Source organism: Anas acuta, chromosome 12 (genome assembly GCF_963932015.1).
Source record: "Anas acuta chromosome 12, bAnaAcu1.1, whole genome shotgun sequence".
NCBI classification, from domain to species: domain Eukaryota; kingdom Metazoa; phylum Chordata; class Aves; order Anseriformes; family Anatidae; genus Anas; species Anas acuta.
Window position 1 is genome coordinate 1569350 of NC_088990.1, and position 18282 is coordinate 1587631.

Here is an 18282-nt window from a genome sequence, read left to right on the forward strand (position 1 = left end):
TTCTTTTTGGGAACAGCCCCTGGCGATGGGCAGAGCTGGAAGCACCACGCCAGCCCCAGGCATGCAGGGCGCAAAATTGTTCGCCCAGCCCCAGCAAAGCCCAGCAAAGCTCCACTTGCTGCAGAACCCATGCCCCGCAGACAGCATTTTGCTGCTTCCACAGCTAACTCCTCGCTTGTTTTTACACTAATTTTGCCCCTTAATGAACACGGGGGTCAGTGCTTGCAGCTTTACCAAGCCAGCACGCAGCTGCGGGCAAAATACCAGGCAAGTCTGGCAAAATCTGCTCCCCAAGTGTTCCTCCCCTTCGGTTTTGTGCCAGGGGGGTCCCAGCAGCCTGGTGAGCGCCTTTGTCCCTCGCACCCGGCGGAGCACAGCCGTGTCCCGAGGGCACAGCAGGTCCCTGAAGTGGAGACAGATGTCGGGCTGGGGGAGAGGCGCTCTCCGTGTTTGTTTGGCTTTGTGGCACGGGCCCTGCTCTCCGTACAGAGTGGGTTTGGCCTGCTTGCACGCAACGGATCCCAAACCCGAGCCCCAGGCCCCCCTAATAAGCCAGCTGAGCTGCAGCAGGGATGAATTTGCCCCAGCTCCTAGAGCAAGTCTCAGCTGAAGGCCATCGCTTTGCTGGATCTGACTGCAGGGCGTGGAGAAAGCGGAGCTGGTGCCGGGGCGCACGGCACGGCACGGAGCACGATGCAGGAACCCAGTGATGCACAGGAGGCCTCGCAGCGTTCGGGCACATCCCCGAGGAGGAGTGGGCTCCTTTCGCCTTGCAATCTGCCCTTCTCCATCCTATTTATAACCTGCCTCAACTCTCCTGGGTAGGAAACTCCCACGGCAGAGCGAGGTCTGGGGATGCGCCGCGCTCGCTCGCATTCCTCGCCGTGGGAGGGGAGGGGGCGGCTCAGGATGCGAAGGAAACCAGCTCGCTTCGCATCCTGACAGCGCTTCTCAGCCCCCTCCTCGCCTTCCCCCGGCCCCCCCCAATGCTCCAAGAAAAGCTTTTTGTGTCCCCACGCCTCGGGCGTGCGCTCAGCTGGCTCGACCTGGCGCTGGGCACCTGGGCCTGCCTATCCTATCGGTTTTCCTCGCGATGGGAATTGCTCAGGAATGTTTGCCAAGGTTATAAAACCTTTCCCACCGCCACTGTTTGCTGCAGCTGCTGGGCAGTGGCCCCAGCGTGGGAGTTGTTGTAGGAACACGGCGTGGGACTGTCCTCGCCGTGCCCCTGGGCGGCTGTGGGGAGCCCTGAGGCTCTCCTCCCATGGGGTCAGGCACAATTCCCAGTTCCCAAACGCTCCAGAGCCGTCCCCCAGAGCACCTTGGCTGCCAGCTCCCTGCAAGCAGCCAAAACCACACCGAAAAGGCATCTCCTGCCCCACAGGTGCCCGTGCTGCTTTATTCCCCATCCACATCTGTGCACCAGCCTCGTGCCCAGGGGTGTGCCATGGGCTCGGGACACTTTTGTCACTGCAGAGCTGGGGCCTGGGTCCCAACCTGCACCTTCAGAGCCCTGCTCATAGCCTCCAAAGACAGTCCACGTTTCAGGGAATAAAACCCATGGGGTGTGTTAGGGATTTACAGGGATTTGGTAGAAGTGTACTTGGCACACCCAGTACATCCCAGCACATCTCTGGTCCCTGAAAATCACGGCAGCTTCCCTCCCCGTACTCCTGAACACGCTCTCCTCACAGCCTGGCCTTTTCTCAACGTAGCTCTGAATAAATCTGTTTACACTCAGGAGAAAAAAAAAATTAAAAAAATAAAAAAATCACAACCGTTAACAAGCGCTCCGAATGAACCAGCCTGGCTCGGAGCCGTGACACTTCCACACCAGCAGCCTCGCAGCTCTTTTAACCCCAGCGACCTTTTTGGGCCAGCCCATCAATCCCCTTCTCAGCACCCAGAAGGGCTGGGAGTGGTTTTTTTTTTTTTATCCCCAAGAGCTGCTGGGTTTGTCCGGCCTCGGGGACCTCGGGGCAGCGCTGCAAAGAGCCAACACCAGACGCAAGCACCGGTGACCGCCCTGCGAGAGCGCAGCAGGCAAAAATGCAAGTTTTCTGCTAAGGAATGAGAAGCAGGGCAGAAAATCCTCTTTTTTTCACCTGGGCACGCACCAGCACCAACCCTGGGGGTGCTTCAGGCTCCTTGGAAGGGAGCCGTGATGTCCTGGGCACCCTGGTGCCAACGCGGGTGTCCCCAGCGTGTCCCCTCCTGGCACGGGGGGGTGACAGGCACCAAGTGGGGCTCGGCTGCTGCTCCCCCCCAGGAGGCCCAAAATTACCCGTGCCCGGCCCCTTGGGCCACACCAGAGCCCCAAACAGGGCTGTGGACCCAGGGGGCTCCTTGCTCGGGGCACCCCCTCAAGCCTGGGAGCCCCCAGCCTCGTCGCATGGCCACCTCCTGCCAGGGGGGCTTGGGCCACGAGGGTCCAGTTTGGACCAGTCTGCTCCATGCTGGGCCAGCCGCCCCCCCCTGCTGCTGCCCCCACAGCCCCTGCAATGCCAGGGGATCCTCTGTGCCCCCCCAGCAACACCAGGGGATGCTCTGTGCCCCCCCAGCAACACCAGGGGATGCTCTGTGCCCCCCCAGTAATGCCTCTAGATGCCCTGTGCCCCCCCAGCAATGCCCAATATGCCCTGTGCCCCCCAGCACCACCACCCCCCAGCACTCTGAGCCTGCACCGGGCCGGGGGGGGGGGGGGACACCGGGGGACACTTGGTGCTCCCCAGCACCGTGAGCAGGGCCAAAACTGGGGGGCAGCCCCCGAGCACCCCATCCCTTCCCTTCAGCAGGGCTTGTGGGGTGGGGGGGGGCAGCCCCCAGGCTGCTGCAGGGGCAATTTGAGGACCGGGACCCCCCCACCTCACCCCCAGGGCTGGGATGCCCCGATGGGGGGGCTCTCCCCCACCTCCCCCATCCCCTTCCAACACGGATCCCCCCCCCTCATCCCCATCCCCATCCCCTCCCTGCCCCCCCCTCCGCTCCCACAGCCACCTGTAGGGCTCCGAGCGTTATGGGGTGCCCACAACCCCCCCCATAATCCCCCCCCCCCATCCTACGGGCGTTGCTCCAAGGGTTAAAAATGCAGCAGAGCCGCCGGGGGCCGAGCTCCGGGAGCCCCCCCCATGCACCCCCGGTACCCGGTGCCGGCACCTGGCGGCCGGAGGGGCGTGGGAACGGGCTCAGCATCCCCCCGGGGTGGGGTTGGGGGGGGTTGTGTAAGGATGGGGGGGGGGCACACACACATACACACACACAGCTCCTTACCTCGGTGACAGTCATGCAGGGCGAGCGGGCTGTGGATGGTGGGGGGGGGGGGGGGGGGGGAGGGGACCAAAAGAAAAAAAAAAAAAAAGGGAAAAAAAAAAAAAAAAAAAAAAACAAACAGGAAGGTGGCGGATTTCTGGATTTCTTTTTTTTTTTTTTTTCTCCTTTTTTTTTTTTTTTTTTTTTCCCTTTTTTCCCCCGCCCCGAGCCGCCGCTGCTGTCTCCCCGCGGAGCTCGGCTGCAGGCAGCGGCCGGGGCCAGCCCCCGCCCCCGGGCTGACGGCGCTGGCAGCGGGGGGGGGGCCACGGGGAGGGATGTGGGGAGGGGGGGGGGAAGAGAGAGCAAACGAGGAGGGGAAGGCCCCCGGGGGTTAACTCCTTGACAGCCAAACTTCCCCTTGATTTTTTTTTTTGGGGAGGGGGGGGAGGTGAGCACCTGCTACGCCCCCCCCCATCCCTGCACCCCCCCCCCACCAGCGCAGAGCATCCCCCCGAGGGATCCCCGAGGGATGGGGGGGGGCAGGTTGTGCCCCCCCTGCCCCCCCCAGGTGCTGTCTGTGGGGTTTGCACCTTGCTGTGTGTGTGCCCCCCCCCCCAAAAAAAAAAATGTGTGCCAGGGTGAAGCAGCCCCAACCTTTGGGTTTCTCCCCAAAAAAGGGCACCATGGGGCATCCCATGCACTGAGGCTGCTTTGGAGGCTCAGGGAATTTAGGGGGGGGGTCCTACAGCATCCCTGACCTCGGGTGCAAAACCTGCCCGGTTTTTGAGCTGCATTGCTGAGGTTTGGTGAGACCCCAAAACCCAGGGGGTGCCTGCACTGGCCTCAAACCAAAGAAATCCTGACCCCGAGTCACTGCCAGACCCTATGGGCAGCCCCAAAGCTCCCCATCCTATTTCCTAGCTGAAGGGCACTCGGATACGCAGGGCGATTTGGGAGGGGGGTGTCCCCTAAATCCCATGGGGCTGGGTGCCCGGGTCCCCCATGGGCTGGGGACAAATGGCTGCTAAGAGGCCACAGATGCAGGAAGAAATTTGGGTAGTTTGACCCCGTTTCTTCTTCCCAGCAGGGAGCAAAGCGACCTGGCCGTGCTGCCCAAAAACCAGGCCCTGCACCCCCTTGCACCCCCTTGCCAACACGGGGTTTGCCCCAGCAGCATTTGGTCACATTTCTAAGCTTCCCCACCGCCGGAGAGGAGAAAAAAGTAGCATTTTAGCCATTTTAGCTCATCGCCTCCCGGCGAGGTGGGAATGAAAGCAGCAGGCAGGGAATTACGCAGGCAGCAGCTTGGACATTGCACCCACTTATTTTGTTGTTGCCGAATTCAAAGCACTCGAGCCCCAAAGCGAACGCGTTTCCAGGTCCCCTTACGGAGAAGGACCCCGCCAATAAACAAAGGATTTCCTTTTCATAAGGAGATTACACAGCCAAGAGTCTGATGGAAGATTATCGGGTCCCATTCTTGTGCCCAGCTCCCCCGTAAGATACCAGCGGATCTGATAACGGGCGAGCACCAAAAAAAAACCCAACTTTTTGGTCTTCTTCTGAAAAGCAGCTCTGTGTGGGGAGATAAACCGTGTGCTGGGAACCGTGGGGAAGGTTAATGCAGCTAACGTGGAGCTCAGGATGTTGGCCAGCAGAATGAGCCACCTCTAATTCCCCAGCCACCTAGCACTGACCTCTCCCAACAAAAACCCCATTTTTCCCCCAAATGGAGACCCAAGCGGGAGGCTCGGCGCAGATGGAGGAGGCTTAAAAGCGAGCAGCACCTGGGAATTGACACCGGGGCCAAACGGGGAGGGGACAGGAAAGAGGATCCTGCAAAGCCCTGGGGATGCTGTGGGGAAACTCGCTGCTGGCCCAAAAACTTCCAAAATCCACCACTGTGGAAGCAGCAGCGCCTCTCGTGCTCAGCTGGAGCTGCTGGGATTAATTAGCACCAATTAGCTGATGGAAGCAACCCATGAAACGGGACAGCTGATAAAGGTAGGGCAAGAGGGATGGGTGCGTGGCTGGGGGGTTATGAGTTAGGGTCACATCCTGCAGCCCTTTGGGCACCCATTTTGGGGTCTCTGCATGATTCCCAGCAGGAATGGCATCGGTGGGTGCGTGGGGCACTGCTGACAGCAAACGGGCCCTGGGCTTTGCCCCCCAGGCCAGGAAAATTGCAGCTCCAAGCCCAAATCATCAGGCTTTTGGCAGGCTGGAGAGGATTTTATTATATTTTGGACTAAAACCTAGGTGGTAATAGGCTGCATGGGCTATTTTTTTTTTTTCGTGGTGCTTGCTCCCCTCCCACACCACGCGTGGGTGCTGCAGGCAATCCTGGCACAGCCCCCGGGGCCAGGGGGTGCTCAGCGCCTGCAGAATTAACACCTCCTGCTGGCGTGGTGTGGGTCCCCTCCTGGCCTCCTCTGGGGAGCCCACAGAAAAAAAAAAAAAATTGAGGTCCTGTGCTGCATGCAAGGCTCGTGGAAATGTGTCTAGGAGGGTCTGGGATGGTCACCAGGGTGGCACAGGGGTGGGAAGGGGGGGTCCTTGTGCACCAGGGGTCCCTGGGGATGTTGTAGGAAGGGGACAAATCCCTTAGGGCGAGCCAAGTCCCCAGGCATTGCCCTAGCAAAGCAAGCCCGCCCTGAGCAGACGGGTGCTCAGGGCTCTGGGCTGGGCTAATTAAACAAAAGATTTTTGGAAATCAGGCTGGGAGGGGGTGTGTTTGTGTGTGTGTGCCCCCCCTCCCGTCTCGCTGCATCTGGCACCCAAGCGCGGAGCTCTGCTGCGTTTCCGCCCTTCCTGCTGCGCCGCTCATCCCACCCCTTTATTTATCCGTGCCTTCAAGTCCCTGCCTGGCTGCCGAGCGGCGGAAAGGAGATGCTGCCTGGCTGGATGCGAGCAATTAAAGCGAGAACAGGGAAAGCTGGAGCCTGCCTGGCTGGCTGCACGGCGTGGGCATGGTGGTGCTGCGAGGAGCACGGCCCCCGGTGCCCGCGGCCAAGCCGCTCACATCCATGCCCAGCGCAATGCATCACCTTGCTCAAGGGAAGCTCCGGAGAGAAATATTGCTGAGCCCATCCCGAATCGTAAGTCTGCAGACTCCACCAGCCCGTTACTCAATATTTGGCAAGCCTGAGCTGGGCTCAGCTCCGGGGTGAGCTCCAAGGCTGACCCGGTTACCCCAGGGACGAGTTTGGCTCTTCGTTTGATGAAACCCGTGTAAAGACAACTCCTTTGCACGGATCTGTGCTCGCGGATGTCTGAGGCTAACAGGGAGGCAGCACCAAATTCCTGTGCCCCCAGAGAGCCCCGATCATGAGACAATTCATGAATGGCATGGGGTGAGTTGCTCGCTGCCAGCCCGTGATGGCTTTGCTGCGGTGCCACCAGCCAGGTCCCCGTCCCTGTGCCGGGTGTGCCGAGCTGCAGGGAAGCAAGTCCTCGACTTCCCAGGTCCGTGTTGGGTCTCAGCAGCACCAATCCCCTTTAAACGAGGAAAGTCTGCTCCTCCATCAGTGATTCTTCAGGAAAAATCCTTGGTGTTGGTTCCTTGCCCTGCTGGAAACGAAGCGCAGCACCCAGCGATGCTCCCACCACCAGCCTGGTGGGGTGGCCAAAAACCGAGCGCATTGTTCGTGCTGGCCAAAATTGCACTGAAATAAACACAGCGTCGATACCACATGCAGCCTGTGCGTGGCAAATTATCCCGGATTATCCCCAGAGTTAGCACAGCTGTGAGTGATATGGAGGTTAATGTTTGGGTTTCATACCAGATAATTTATGGTGAAGTCCGGGGCCGGGCTTTTATCTGCTTTGATGAGAGTTCATCTGGAATAACAGTACTGGGTAGAACCTAGTGCTTGGATCACACTGCGAGCCCAGGCCCTTGCGCCTGAAAGCAAGATGTTTGTTCTTGCTAACAGTGTTTTTAACTGGAAACATCTCCCCACTGCTGCCTCTCGCTGCTCTTCTCCGCTGCAGGCATCTGGTTCGGATTAGGACTGGATCAGGTCCCGCTCTGCTCAAGGAACGAGGAGGGGAACTTGGAGCTTGTTCTGCTCCTCGCGAATACGAACTGAACGCGGCGCCCAAACGCAGACAAAACGAGGGGAATCCAAGAGATGTCGCAGCTCCTCCCGGTGGAGGACCCCTTCCAGCAGCACCCGAGGTGGGTGGTGGGAGCTCGTCCACCTCGGGGCAGCCCCAAATCGCAGAAAACCACCAGGACTGGCAGCAGCGATCCTTGGCAAGGGGATGCTGCAGGCGAGGTGCAGGTTTGGGGGTTCCCTGCTCTCCCCTGGGAGGCTCCCAACCCGCACCCCTGGCTCCCATCACCTCCTCACCCCACAAGGCTCACGGCACGGTGCTGCCCTTCAAGGGGCAGGGTCCAGGAGCAGCCCCACAGCCCCCTCCTCACCCACCTCTGCGGCTGCTTGGGGACGGAGCCTCGGGGAAATGCTGCTCCCAAGAGAAGCCAAGGGAGAGGGAGCCTCGAACAGCTCCGGCAGCTTCTTGTGGCTTGTTGTTTACATAGCGCCTGCTCCCAGCCGGCTCTTGCCATAGCTGCTAATTTGATAGCATGTGATGAATGGGAAAGGCTGTGCAAGAAACAGGGAAAACCGCCACCGCCTCACGGGATGGAGCGCAACGAGAGGGCGCAGAGAAATGCGTGGATTTGGGGGAGATGCAGCACTTGCTGCAAGTGAAGACCTGAAGTCCTCGAGCCCCAGGGGAGCAATTCACACATGGCAGAAATAGGGACCTGCTTGGGGTTTGTGTCCTGCCTCAGGTCGCTGCCAGGACGTGGGTCCGAAGTGGCCCCAGATCCCTGCAGGACAGCCACGGTGTGCGTTAGCTGCAGGGCAGCCGCTGTGCTTTTGGTTTTCCACTCTACCCAAACACAAGTGCAGGTGCTTGGGTGCCGTTTGCAGCAGGCAAAGCGCGCTGAGCTCAGCTGCATCAGGTCCTGATTAGCAGAGAAAACTTGTCCTGTTGGCGGTGACTTTTGACAAATACCTTGCAGAGAGAGATTTCTCCAGCACTGCAAGCTGGTCTCCACCTTGGGACCTGCTTCACCCTGTCCCTGTGGTCACAAGTTGTTCCCCACCCACATTCCCTGGTTTGGCAGAGCCACCGGTTTGCAGCAGCACCCATGGGTGGCCCTGGTGGTGGCTCCTCACCGTCTCCAGGTGCCACGTGGAGCATCCCCTGCTCTCAGGCAGTCCTTCCCCTGCATCTCAGCTCACCCCTGGCTGCTGTGATCCGTGGGCTCTGGGTTAAGCAGGGTGGAAACCCCCCTGAGGTCAGCATTTTTGGGAGGAGGCTGGGCTCTGCCTGCTGAACCGGGGCTTTGTGGCTGGCGGCACACAAGGACCTCACCATTCTTTCCCCAAAGCAGCCCTCTGACAGCGCTCGCTCTCTTTTTGATGCGCTGGGCGTGTTGTGGGTTTTGTGGCTCGTGTCCCAACAAGGCAACACGCTGTGTTCCCGCTGACCTCCCCGACACGCCGCCCGGGGATGGATTTACGGCTCCTCCCGTGCACAATCGCTCTTGCTGCCGGCAGCTCTGCTCACAGACAAAGGACGAGGCAGCGGCCCCTCTGCGCCACCCGCCCTCGCCGTGCTTTGGGGAGCTTTGCTGCCCTTCGGAAAGGAGAGGGCTGCTGGGCGTTTGGTGGGAAGAGCTTTTCTGGTTCGGAAAACCCAACGGGTGTAATGCGGAGAGCTGGAATCGGATCTCACCTCTGGGTGCCTGTCAGTGGGTGCTGGATCCCGAGCCTGGGGGAGATGCTGCTGCCCTGGGAGGTGTGAAGGCAGAGCCCCTCTCCTCCTAGAAAATCCTGCCTGAGATGTATCAATGCCCCTCCTGCTCCTGTGCTCTCCTGCTGGAGTTGTTCCTGGCCACCAGTTGGGGTGGATGGGCTCCCCGGGAGCACAGGCAAACGAGTAAATGAATAACGAGTGGGAAAACCCAAAGCATTTAAAAAGATCATTTGGGAACCAGCTTCTCCCCAGCCCGAGGTGGGCAGCCCTCCTTGCACTGGTGGCTTTGCTTGGTGGTACCCCCAGTATTTTCCTTCCATTTCTTCTCTCTGCTTCTAGCACCCATGGCAGAAGCACAGGAGAAAAGGGGGAAAACATCAGGTTAAAACCATGCCCCGAGCTCCAGCCTCAGCCTTTCAGCTCTTCCAGGGGCTGTGCCCTGCCCAGCACCATTTGGGTGGCGTGGGACCCACGGGCTGTGGATGCATCCCAAAAATTTCTCAGGGTCTTAATGCTGTCTGGGAAGAACACGCAGAAGCGTCAGGCAGGTGCAAGGTGAAGTCTCCCAGCAGGACACAGGCTGAGTCCCCCGAGCTCATTTTCTGCCCCTCATCAGCCTCATCCCCCTGGCTGAGCTGTGTTGGCTCAGACAGCCGCATGCCTGAGGGTGATTTATATTTAAGCAGAGGCCAGATTCAAGGCTGCGCTGAGCCGCATCCCCTGCTGGGGAGAGGCACGGGTTGGATTTGGAAACACGGAGGATCCAGTGGCAGATCGGAAAGTGGCAGGACTCGGGAGCTCTCCCTGCAGGGAGGAGGATGTGGAAATAGGACTCCATTTTAAGCAGAGAGCCCTGGCAGAAGTCCTGGGCTGTGGGAAGCCAGCCCGGGCAATTTAAGAAGGGTTTTCCATAGCTCGTGTCTGTTGTTTGGTGAGCGCGTTTGGCACTCGCATCCAACGCGCATTTTAAAGGGAAACACGAAACGCCTGGCCCACTTGCTCTTTTTCCCCTTGCAGCACGAGCAGCCCCAAACCCCCCGGGCTCGGGGGCAGCAGGGAGTGGTGGCACCATTGACAATTGTCCACCAAGTCCCTGCCAGCCCCTGGGGTGGGCGAAACGGCCAGGCCCCCTCCATCGCTCCTGCTGGTGCCCACGGGCTGCCCACCAGGGATCCTTGAGGCCATCACAGAGCCACATCCAGCACTCAGGGACCCCCCCCGATGCTCCTCATCCCTCCCCAGCTCCCCCAACCTCTGCAGCATCCTCACAACTCCCCATGAGGTGGGGTGGGATGGAGACGGGGATGGCACGGGGAGGGCACCTCCCTGCCAGGGGTGCTCAGGGCTGGGGACCCGGCCCTGCCTGGGGAATCCCGGCTGCCCCAGCCCCCTGGGTGCTGAGCACAGCCCCAAATCCAGCCCTTTTCCCGGTGGTTTTGTGTGCCACCCCCTCGGTGGGGCAGAGCAGCCCTTGGGGCCGATGCCTCCGTGCGCTGCAGCACCTCTGGGTCCCGGGGGGCGGCTCCGGGGCGCGCAGCCCCGTGCTTACGGGGCTGATCGGGGGGCTCAGCAGCGTTTTGGGGGGGCCGAGCCCAAGGCACAGCAGTGTAATAATAGGGCCGAGCCCAAGCTCTGCAGCAGCAGCGGCCGCGTTTGCCCTCTAGCGCCCGCAGCCGCCCTGCGCAGCGCCGCACCCGCACCGCCGGGGATGGGGGGGGGCTCGCTGGGGCGTCCTCCAGCCACCACAGGGCTCACCGAGGCTATGGAAGGGGGGGGTATTTTTAACGAAATTCTATGGTTCTAGGGGAAAATGCATCGTTTTTCCCCGCCGGCAGGTGTTTTAGCGCAGGGAGGGGAGGGTTTGAGGCAGCCGGGGATAATTGTGCGTGGGGAGGTGGGGATGGGGATGGGGATGGGGATGGGGATGGGGATGGGGATGGGGATGGGATGGGATGGGATGGGATGGGATGGGATGGGATGGGATGGGGATGAGGATGGGATGGGATGGGATGGGATGGGATGGGATGGGATGGGATGGGATGGGATGGGATGGGATGGGATGGGGATGAGGATTAGGATGGGATGGGAATAGAGATGGGGATGGGATGGGGATGGGATGGGATGGGATGGGATGGGATGGGATGGGATGGGGATGGGGATGGGGATGGGATGGGAATAAAGATGGGGATGGGATGGGGATGGGGATAGGGATAGGGATGGGAATAGAGATGAGGATGCGATGGGGATAGGGTTGGGATGGGATGGGATGGGATGGGATGGGATGGGATGGGATGGGATGGGATGGGATGGGATGGGATGGGAATGGGGATGGGACGGTACAAGACACTCCAGGAGAGTCCTGGCAATGCCACAACCTGATGTCAAATACCATCCACCGCATTCCCAGCACACCCGACCCCATGGCTTTATGGCCTTTTGCATTTCCAAAGCTTTTTGCCAATACTTCCGAGAAAAATAAAAGCAAACACGGCTCCTCCCGGGAAAGCCACGAAACGTGAGCAAGGAGCTGTGATGCTGAGGGGTGTTTCCAACAGCTCTGCCAGAGCTCAGATGTGCTCCACACAAGGTGATTGCTGACCCCGTGGTGCTGTGAGCCCCCCTGTGCCTCAGTTTACCCCAACAGCCCCCAGGAGCCTTGAGGCACTGACTGGGCAGGCGCAGGGTTTCTGCAGTGCCTGGGACACGTCGGCTGGAGAATCCTTCACACACACACACACAAAAAAAAAAAAACATTCTGAGCATCATTGCTAGCAGATGTGTTTATTTGCTAAATGATTTATTTAAACACACGCTTTTGCTGCCCGGGAGAGGAGAGTTTTGTTCCTACTGTCTGCAGTCCCCAGGCCAAGCCAGGCAGCGAGGGCAGACATTCAGTGCCTAACTCGTGGAGAAAGCGCATCAGCTCCTGCCTCTCCCAGCACCTCTAAGGCTCTTTGACCCCTCTCCTCCATCAGGAGTGTTCCCAGCCCACCCACACATACCTCACATGCTTTGTGCAGCCCCTGGGTTAATTTTCTGGAAAAAGGCAGCAGGGTCCTGCTGGAAACGTGGTTTGGGGGCCGGCGACGCAGAGCCCGCTTCCGTGGGGTGATTCACACTGGAAGCACATCCGTGTGCAGCTCGCAGCTCTGCCAAGTACTGCTGAGAAAAGTCTCCCTGCTGCTACTCTCTACCATTTTTTTTTCCTATGATTCCCACATTTTGCTTATTTTCATCACCTTTTATTGCCATTGATACAGGAAGGAGAACTCAAAGAGCTCAAATGGGGATTTTGGGGGTGTTTTTGCCCAAGTGCTCTTGCTGTCTGCCCCATCTGGCTTGGGGACCTCGGGCTGTTTCACCTCCCTGAATCCCCCTGTCCTTGTCCGGAGGGCTGCACCTCGATGCTCCACTTCAGGGTGCTCTGTGAAGGGGAGGAGAAAGCAGCAGGGAACTGCTGCTGCTCGCCCTGGGTGCGCTTTCTTCTCAGCCACCTGCTGGAGATTCCCTTTCCCCTCTCAAATCTGACGTCTGTGTAGAGTGAGATGTCTCGATCCCTGTTCTTGACTTGCTTTGAGCTAACATAAACCATGGCTGGGGGCACCCTGGGGCCAGCACCCCCTTCTTCCAGCTCGAGCATCCCTGAAGGGCTGTGTGGTAGGAGACGCTGCCTGCTACAGCCCAGCTGCTGCTCAGAGGGTGGCTCCGAGCAATTTCCCTTCCTGTGAGCAAGAGCAAGCTGGGGAGAGCTGCCTGCAGGCAGCAGGGGAGCCAGCACTTTCATTTTTTAGGTATTATGCACTTTCCTGTGAATAAACTTGGGAGTTTCAACAGCAAAATTGCTCACAGGAGCCTGCGGATGTGCAGACGTTGGAGGAGAGCGGAGGGAGTGGGAATGACCAAATAAACACGGGGATCTCTGGTCCCCCCAGGTGCTTTGGGGCCAGTTGTGCTGATAACTGGGTTGTTCTCCTCGTGGGTTGTTGCTGGGGACATTGCTGGTGTGGGGACGTGAACCTGCCCCCCCGTCCTCCCCAGCAGGGCAGCGAGCAGGAGCGCAGCCCTCCCCACCCTGCCTGAGCAAAAAAAAAAAATAAAATGGGGCTTTAATCCCTCTCCTGTCCCACCCTTGGAGAAAAGGTGATGCAAAGTCTGATTCGTGCAGGCGTTGCTGCTGCTGTCCTCACGCAGCAGGAGGGCTCTGCAAGCAAAAGAAAAACCCCTCGGGCACGGGGCAGCCCTGCTGCAGGTCCAGCCGTGGTGCTGGGGAGGTCAGCACAGCCTCCAAAACACCAGGAATAGCTGCAAAGCTTCTTCTGGGGGTGTTTCCTGCTTCAATTTAAATTTTCCCTTTGTAGGGGAGTTTGGAAACTCCCCTTGCCCTGCGATCAAAGGTGCTCACACTTGGTACGGGCCCACTTACCACTTGGAAGGGCGATTAAAGGAGGCTGCGTGCCTCAGTGAAAAATGCCATAAAAGATTCTTCTGCGGCTTCACCCAGCTGAAACGGGCCTGGGACGGGCTGCCAAGTGCTGCAGAGGAGACACCACTCTGCTCACTCTGATTTTTCTAACAGACCCTGGCTAGCACGGCAGCAGCACACGGTAATTTAGAGCTCCCCGAAATGGCTTTCAGGTGTGAGTCGGTAGCGTAACAGGGGCTGTGATGCCAAACGAAAGGCACGGCTCTGCTTCCATAGCCCTGTTACCAATACATCATGCTTAAGAGTAATAGAGAGCTGGACACATAAAATGAGATGCTTTTTTTACATGATAGGAGTATGGAAAAAAAAAGTTGCAGTAATTTTACACTTGAGAGGCGCTGCGGTGATGGATGTAGCAGGGCACCTCCGGCTGAGCCTGGATGGTCCCACTGAAGGCATCTGCTGCAGGAAGGTCTCTGGCTGTCCCCAGCTGGCTCTGTGGGTGCTGTGGGATCGCACCAAGGGCTGGATGACACAGCAGGACCACGGTGGGCTTGGGGTGAAGCTCTTACTGACCTGCTGGGGAGGATGCGCTTTGGGCAAAGGGCGGTGCTGTGCCTGGTCCCCATCGCCGTGCCCTGGTGCTTGGCCTCTGGCTGTGGTATCCAGCCCCTTCCCCTCCCTGCCTGTTCTTGCTCTTGTTGCACATCTAAAACTGAGCTGATCCACGAGGACCTGCTCTCCTGGGGCTGTGTCTGTGCCTGGTGAGCAGGGACTTACAGAGCCAGGTGGTGCCTGCACCTGGGCGCGCTGAATTCCTGTGGTCTCCTTCCTGCAAAACTCCGGTGGTGCTGGGGAGGGAAAAAAAATCACCTTTAAAGGCTTTGGCAAATCCCACCTCACTTCTTTAGAACTGCGAGCGTGATGTCCAGAGGTCTCCTGACATCATTTGCGGCTGCTCCCCTCCCCAAACAACAAGCAGGGCTGCCTGCCAGGGGGGCTGGCTCCCCCCGAGCTGACCACCTGCGCGAGCTGCATGGAGCACATGTTTTCCCAGCAGTCTGGCCTGGAGGAAAACGTCTGCAGCATGACATGCTCTTCTAGTTACAGTTTGCAAAACTGTATGATTTTTTTTTTCGCAAAGTGCTAAATATAGCCTTTTTTTTTTTTGAGTCAGGAGTGGGACGGCTTCTGCCCACTCAGGAGTAAGGAGAAAAGCGCGCGCCCCGTGGGAGCAGAGGGTGGATGTGCTGCACGTTGGGCAGGAGGGAGAAAGGCTGAAATCTGCTTTAACATGGGGAGTGTTTGCAGGGGGTGGATGCTGTCCTGCCTTATGTGTTTAATTAAAAAGGAAGCAAGTGAGGTGCTCGTGAACCCCCACACCGAGCGAGGGTCAGCTCTGCGCTGGCAAGCTGGAGAAGGCTGGCTTTAAAATAAAAAATGGGAGCAATTAAACCCCCAGGTTTACAAGATGGTTTCAAGCCTTTTAAATCTGTAACCACCAAAAGGTGTTGAGTGCCTAAAAACAGAAAATCGAGCTTTTTACTAACAAGGAGCTGAAAGCAAAGGCAGAGAAGGTGGGGACGTGCCACAAGCTGTCGGCGCCGCTTTGCCCCAAGCACGGCTCTGCATGGGTGTGGGTTCTGACTCCTGCTCGGAGAGCTGTGCAAAACGAGCTCTGCTGGAGCTGCCGTTCAGTTGCAACACCCTTTTCTGATCTGAAACCCAAGCCATCTTCCTCTGTTAGAGGAATTTTCCTCCGTGTACCCAGCCTGGCTGCTCGTGGGCTGGCTCTGGAGCCCCCAGCGGCTCCTGGTGCAGCGAGCGGGGCCTCTGCATGCGCTGTGCTCAACTCCACCTCAAATGTGGCCCACAGATGGCACATCAAAATCTGCTTGTGTGCTGAAAGGAAGATCTTAAAACCTGCTTCCGGACAGATTTCGTTTGGGAAGGTGCTCGTTTCTTGCAGCGCTGCACTTGGTATAAATATCTCCTGTGAATGGAGTTGTTTTTGGTGTCATAACTTGGAAGATGGAGTGGGCAGCCTGCTTTCTGTGCTCTTATTTCATTTGGGTGCACGAATCAGTGACTTTATCAGTGGTGTGCAGTGCTACGAGTGCCGGGGATGTTTGTGTGAGCTGCTCTGCACCATCCCCAGGTGGGGACATTTGGGGTGTCCCCAGCTTCGGGAAAGGCTTGCGACGCAGGAGCATGGCACAGCTGCAGGGAGATGCCGTGGGTGACGTGCAGCACCGTCTGCTGGAGGAGAGGCTGGAGCCTGGGTTAAAAGAGCAAGAATGAGCTAATCCCTGCTCTGTGCTCCCCGGCCAACACGAGCCAGCACCAGCCCACTGCAGCCACCGGCAATCCCTCGTGCGCTCCGGCCAGGAGCTTCCTCTGCTCCGCACCCGCTGCCAGCCCATGGGCTGGGTTGGGCAGCACAACATCTTTTTCTCGTTACAAGCCAGGGCAGGTTTCTTGCTGATGCTGCATCCTCCCCTGTGAGCCGGCATTTCCGTGCCACTGAGTCATCCCGCTCCTCGCAGGCAAGTCGCTTCCACGCCGCCCGCCCGCCCGGCCCCGCGCTCCTCCTGCACATGCCCAGCGAGCGGGGAGCGCAGTGGAAAATAACAGAGCTAAAATCAGACGTGGGAAGAGGTGGGGGAAGCCGGAGGAAAATGTAGTTTGGGAGCTTCTGCTGGTAGGCAGAAAGGGAGTGTGAGTGCAGACCGCATGGCTGGGGGATTTGTACCCTGTGGCTGCTGTGGCACAGGGGTGACCCTTTCCCCTGACCCTAAATTGTGGTAAATGCCAAGGAGAAAGCCCAAATCCAAGCAAATGATAAGGGAAAGACTTAGCAAAGCTGTTACATGATTTTGGGCAAGTGGCAGAGTCAAACTTTCAGTGCATTTGTGGGCAGAGCGAGCAGCTCTGGGGTGGCAGGGCGCTGGGAGGTCTCAGAGCAGCCTTGTACCGGGACAGCTCGGGGCTGGTTTTGGGGACTGGGCGAGGGGAAGCCACCTGCTTGGCAAGGCAGCGAGCTCTGAAATACTCCCGGGGTGTATCTCCAGAATCCGCGAGGCATTTGTTTAGATACGGAGGCTGTTTCGGGGAGAGCCGCTCTGATGGCTGCAGCGCTAAACGCGCTCACATTTTCCTTTTTCCGTCCTTTTTGGTTCCTTTAATTGGATGCCTTGGGCTGGTATTTCCTGGTCTGCAGACAACGCCGCATGGCAGAGCGGCTGCTGTGGCCAGGGCAGGCAGCCAGGAGACAGCTCAGCATCTCGGGGAGGGGGGAAAAGTGGGGTCAGCATTCCCTAAAAAGAACGCCCTTTCTTTTTAATGCCTTCAATCTTTTTTTTCCAAAATAAAATATACGTTAAAAAAAAAAAAAAAAATCAAGCTGAGAATGTGCTGGCGTTCAGCTTTGTAATAAAACCTCAAATTTCATTAACAAAGCAAGCACCTTCCCTTGGCTGCTCCTGACTTAAAAATCCAGCTTGCAAATTCCTCTTTGGCAGGAGCAGGGAGCTTTGCACTGACTCGGTCCCTGGTTCGAGCTGTGGGGCTGGGGGTGCCACCACCACCGTGTTTGTCCCCTGCCGTGCTCACACCTCGCATCTCTGCCATCCCCAGCGCCTGCCTGGCAGCGGTGCCACCCCCGTGCTCTCACAGGACGTGGGTCTGGGGGTGCCTCTCTTGTTTTCGGCACTCCTGCGTTTTCAATATTGGGCACAGTTTGTGTTGTGACTTGGAAACCACAAGTTTGGAGGGATCAAAGCCTGTTGGTTTCAAAGACAGCAGTCAAAAGGCCAGGAAATGCAGCAGAAGGGGCTTGTCCGTGCTTCAAACATCGTGCAGCAGAAAGGTTTTGGATGCCTGGACATCCCCAAAGGGGTGCGAAGCTGCAAAGCCACCTGCAGGTGAAACGAACCGGAGGAGGAAGCTTTGGAAAGCCCACAGCACTGCATGCAGGAGCACTTGGAAGAGCAGCGTGCTTCTTCAGGAGCACGGCGGGGACACAGAAGCCAGCAGGATGCGCTCCTGGCAGCGAGCTGCTCCCAGCAGGGCTCCCCGCCTGCACCAACCGCTCCCTCCAGGGCTTTTGCCCCAACGCAGGGGCAAACCATGGCACGACCAAGGTCCACCACAGCTTCGCAATGTCCCCAGTGCCACCTGGGCACAGGATGTGGCCCCGGCTCCTGGCCATCAGTGTCTGAGGGAGAGGGACTGGGGTGCTCGCCCTCCCCGCAGCACCAGGCCAGTAATGGCCTTAGCAGAGCGCCGCTGGCACAGCCCAGAGCTCTCCAGACGCCTGGAATGTGTCACCTCCATCTCCAGGGTCTAAAAACGGCTCATCCTCCTCTTTTTATAGAGGAATGGCTGAGGAAGGCCAGCACCGGGCGCCCTTGGGGTCAGGTGAACGGGGAGCTGGGGATGTGGTGCTGGCCCGCTCGCTCCTGCTTTGGAAGGAGGAACTCGGAGGAAGAATTGTGAAGGCAGAGGGCAGTTTGTAGCGGCCAGGCTGCGCCCTGGAGCGGGCAACGTGCTTGTTTCCTGCTACAGACTGCTCTGGAGAGGTGACCAAAGCTCTTTAGTCCCTAACTTGAATCGGGAGAAGCGATAAATCCCATAAAAGCGAGGAGAGGGCTGGGTCCCCACCTCACCAGCCACGGTTTGGATGTGCTTGGAAGCGAGCAGAGGGGGAGAATCCGGGGTGGTGGAGCTGTGATGATGTTCCTGGCCCTGTCATGAACATCATCCCTGTGTTGGCAGGGGGAAGGCACCGAGCTGTGTGGGTGCAAGCAGTGCCCCTTGTCTGATCCCAAGGAAAT

The 18282-nt window shown here is 58.5% G+C and overlaps 1 protein-coding gene and 1 long non-coding RNA gene across 3 annotated transcripts in view; one reads left to right on the top strand and one right to left on the bottom strand.

Annotated features, from left to right (window-relative positions):
• Positions 1 to 3419, bottom strand: part of CORO2B (coronin 2B) — a 29400-nt gene extending 25981 nt beyond the window's left edge. The window contains exon 1 of one of the 2 annotated variants that reach the window (XM_068696418.1): positions 3271 to 3419. In XM_068696418.1, coding sequence (XP_068552519.1) covers positions 3271 to 3285 — 15 coding nt within the window. In that variant the 5' untranslated portion in view covers positions 3286 to 3419. The remainder of the gene's footprint in view (positions 1 to 3270) is intronic. The other variant, XM_068696417.1, reaches the window with a different exon arrangement.
• Positions 3420 to 5074: 1655 nt separating this feature from the next.
• LOC137863144 (uncharacterized) lies at positions 5075 to 8900 on the top strand. Its single transcript, XR_011100717.1, has 2 exons — positions 5075 to 6347; positions 7243 to 8900. It is a non-coding gene; the product is annotated as an uncharacterized lncRNA (long non-coding RNA).
• Positions 8901 to 18282: the final 9382 nt, after the last annotated feature.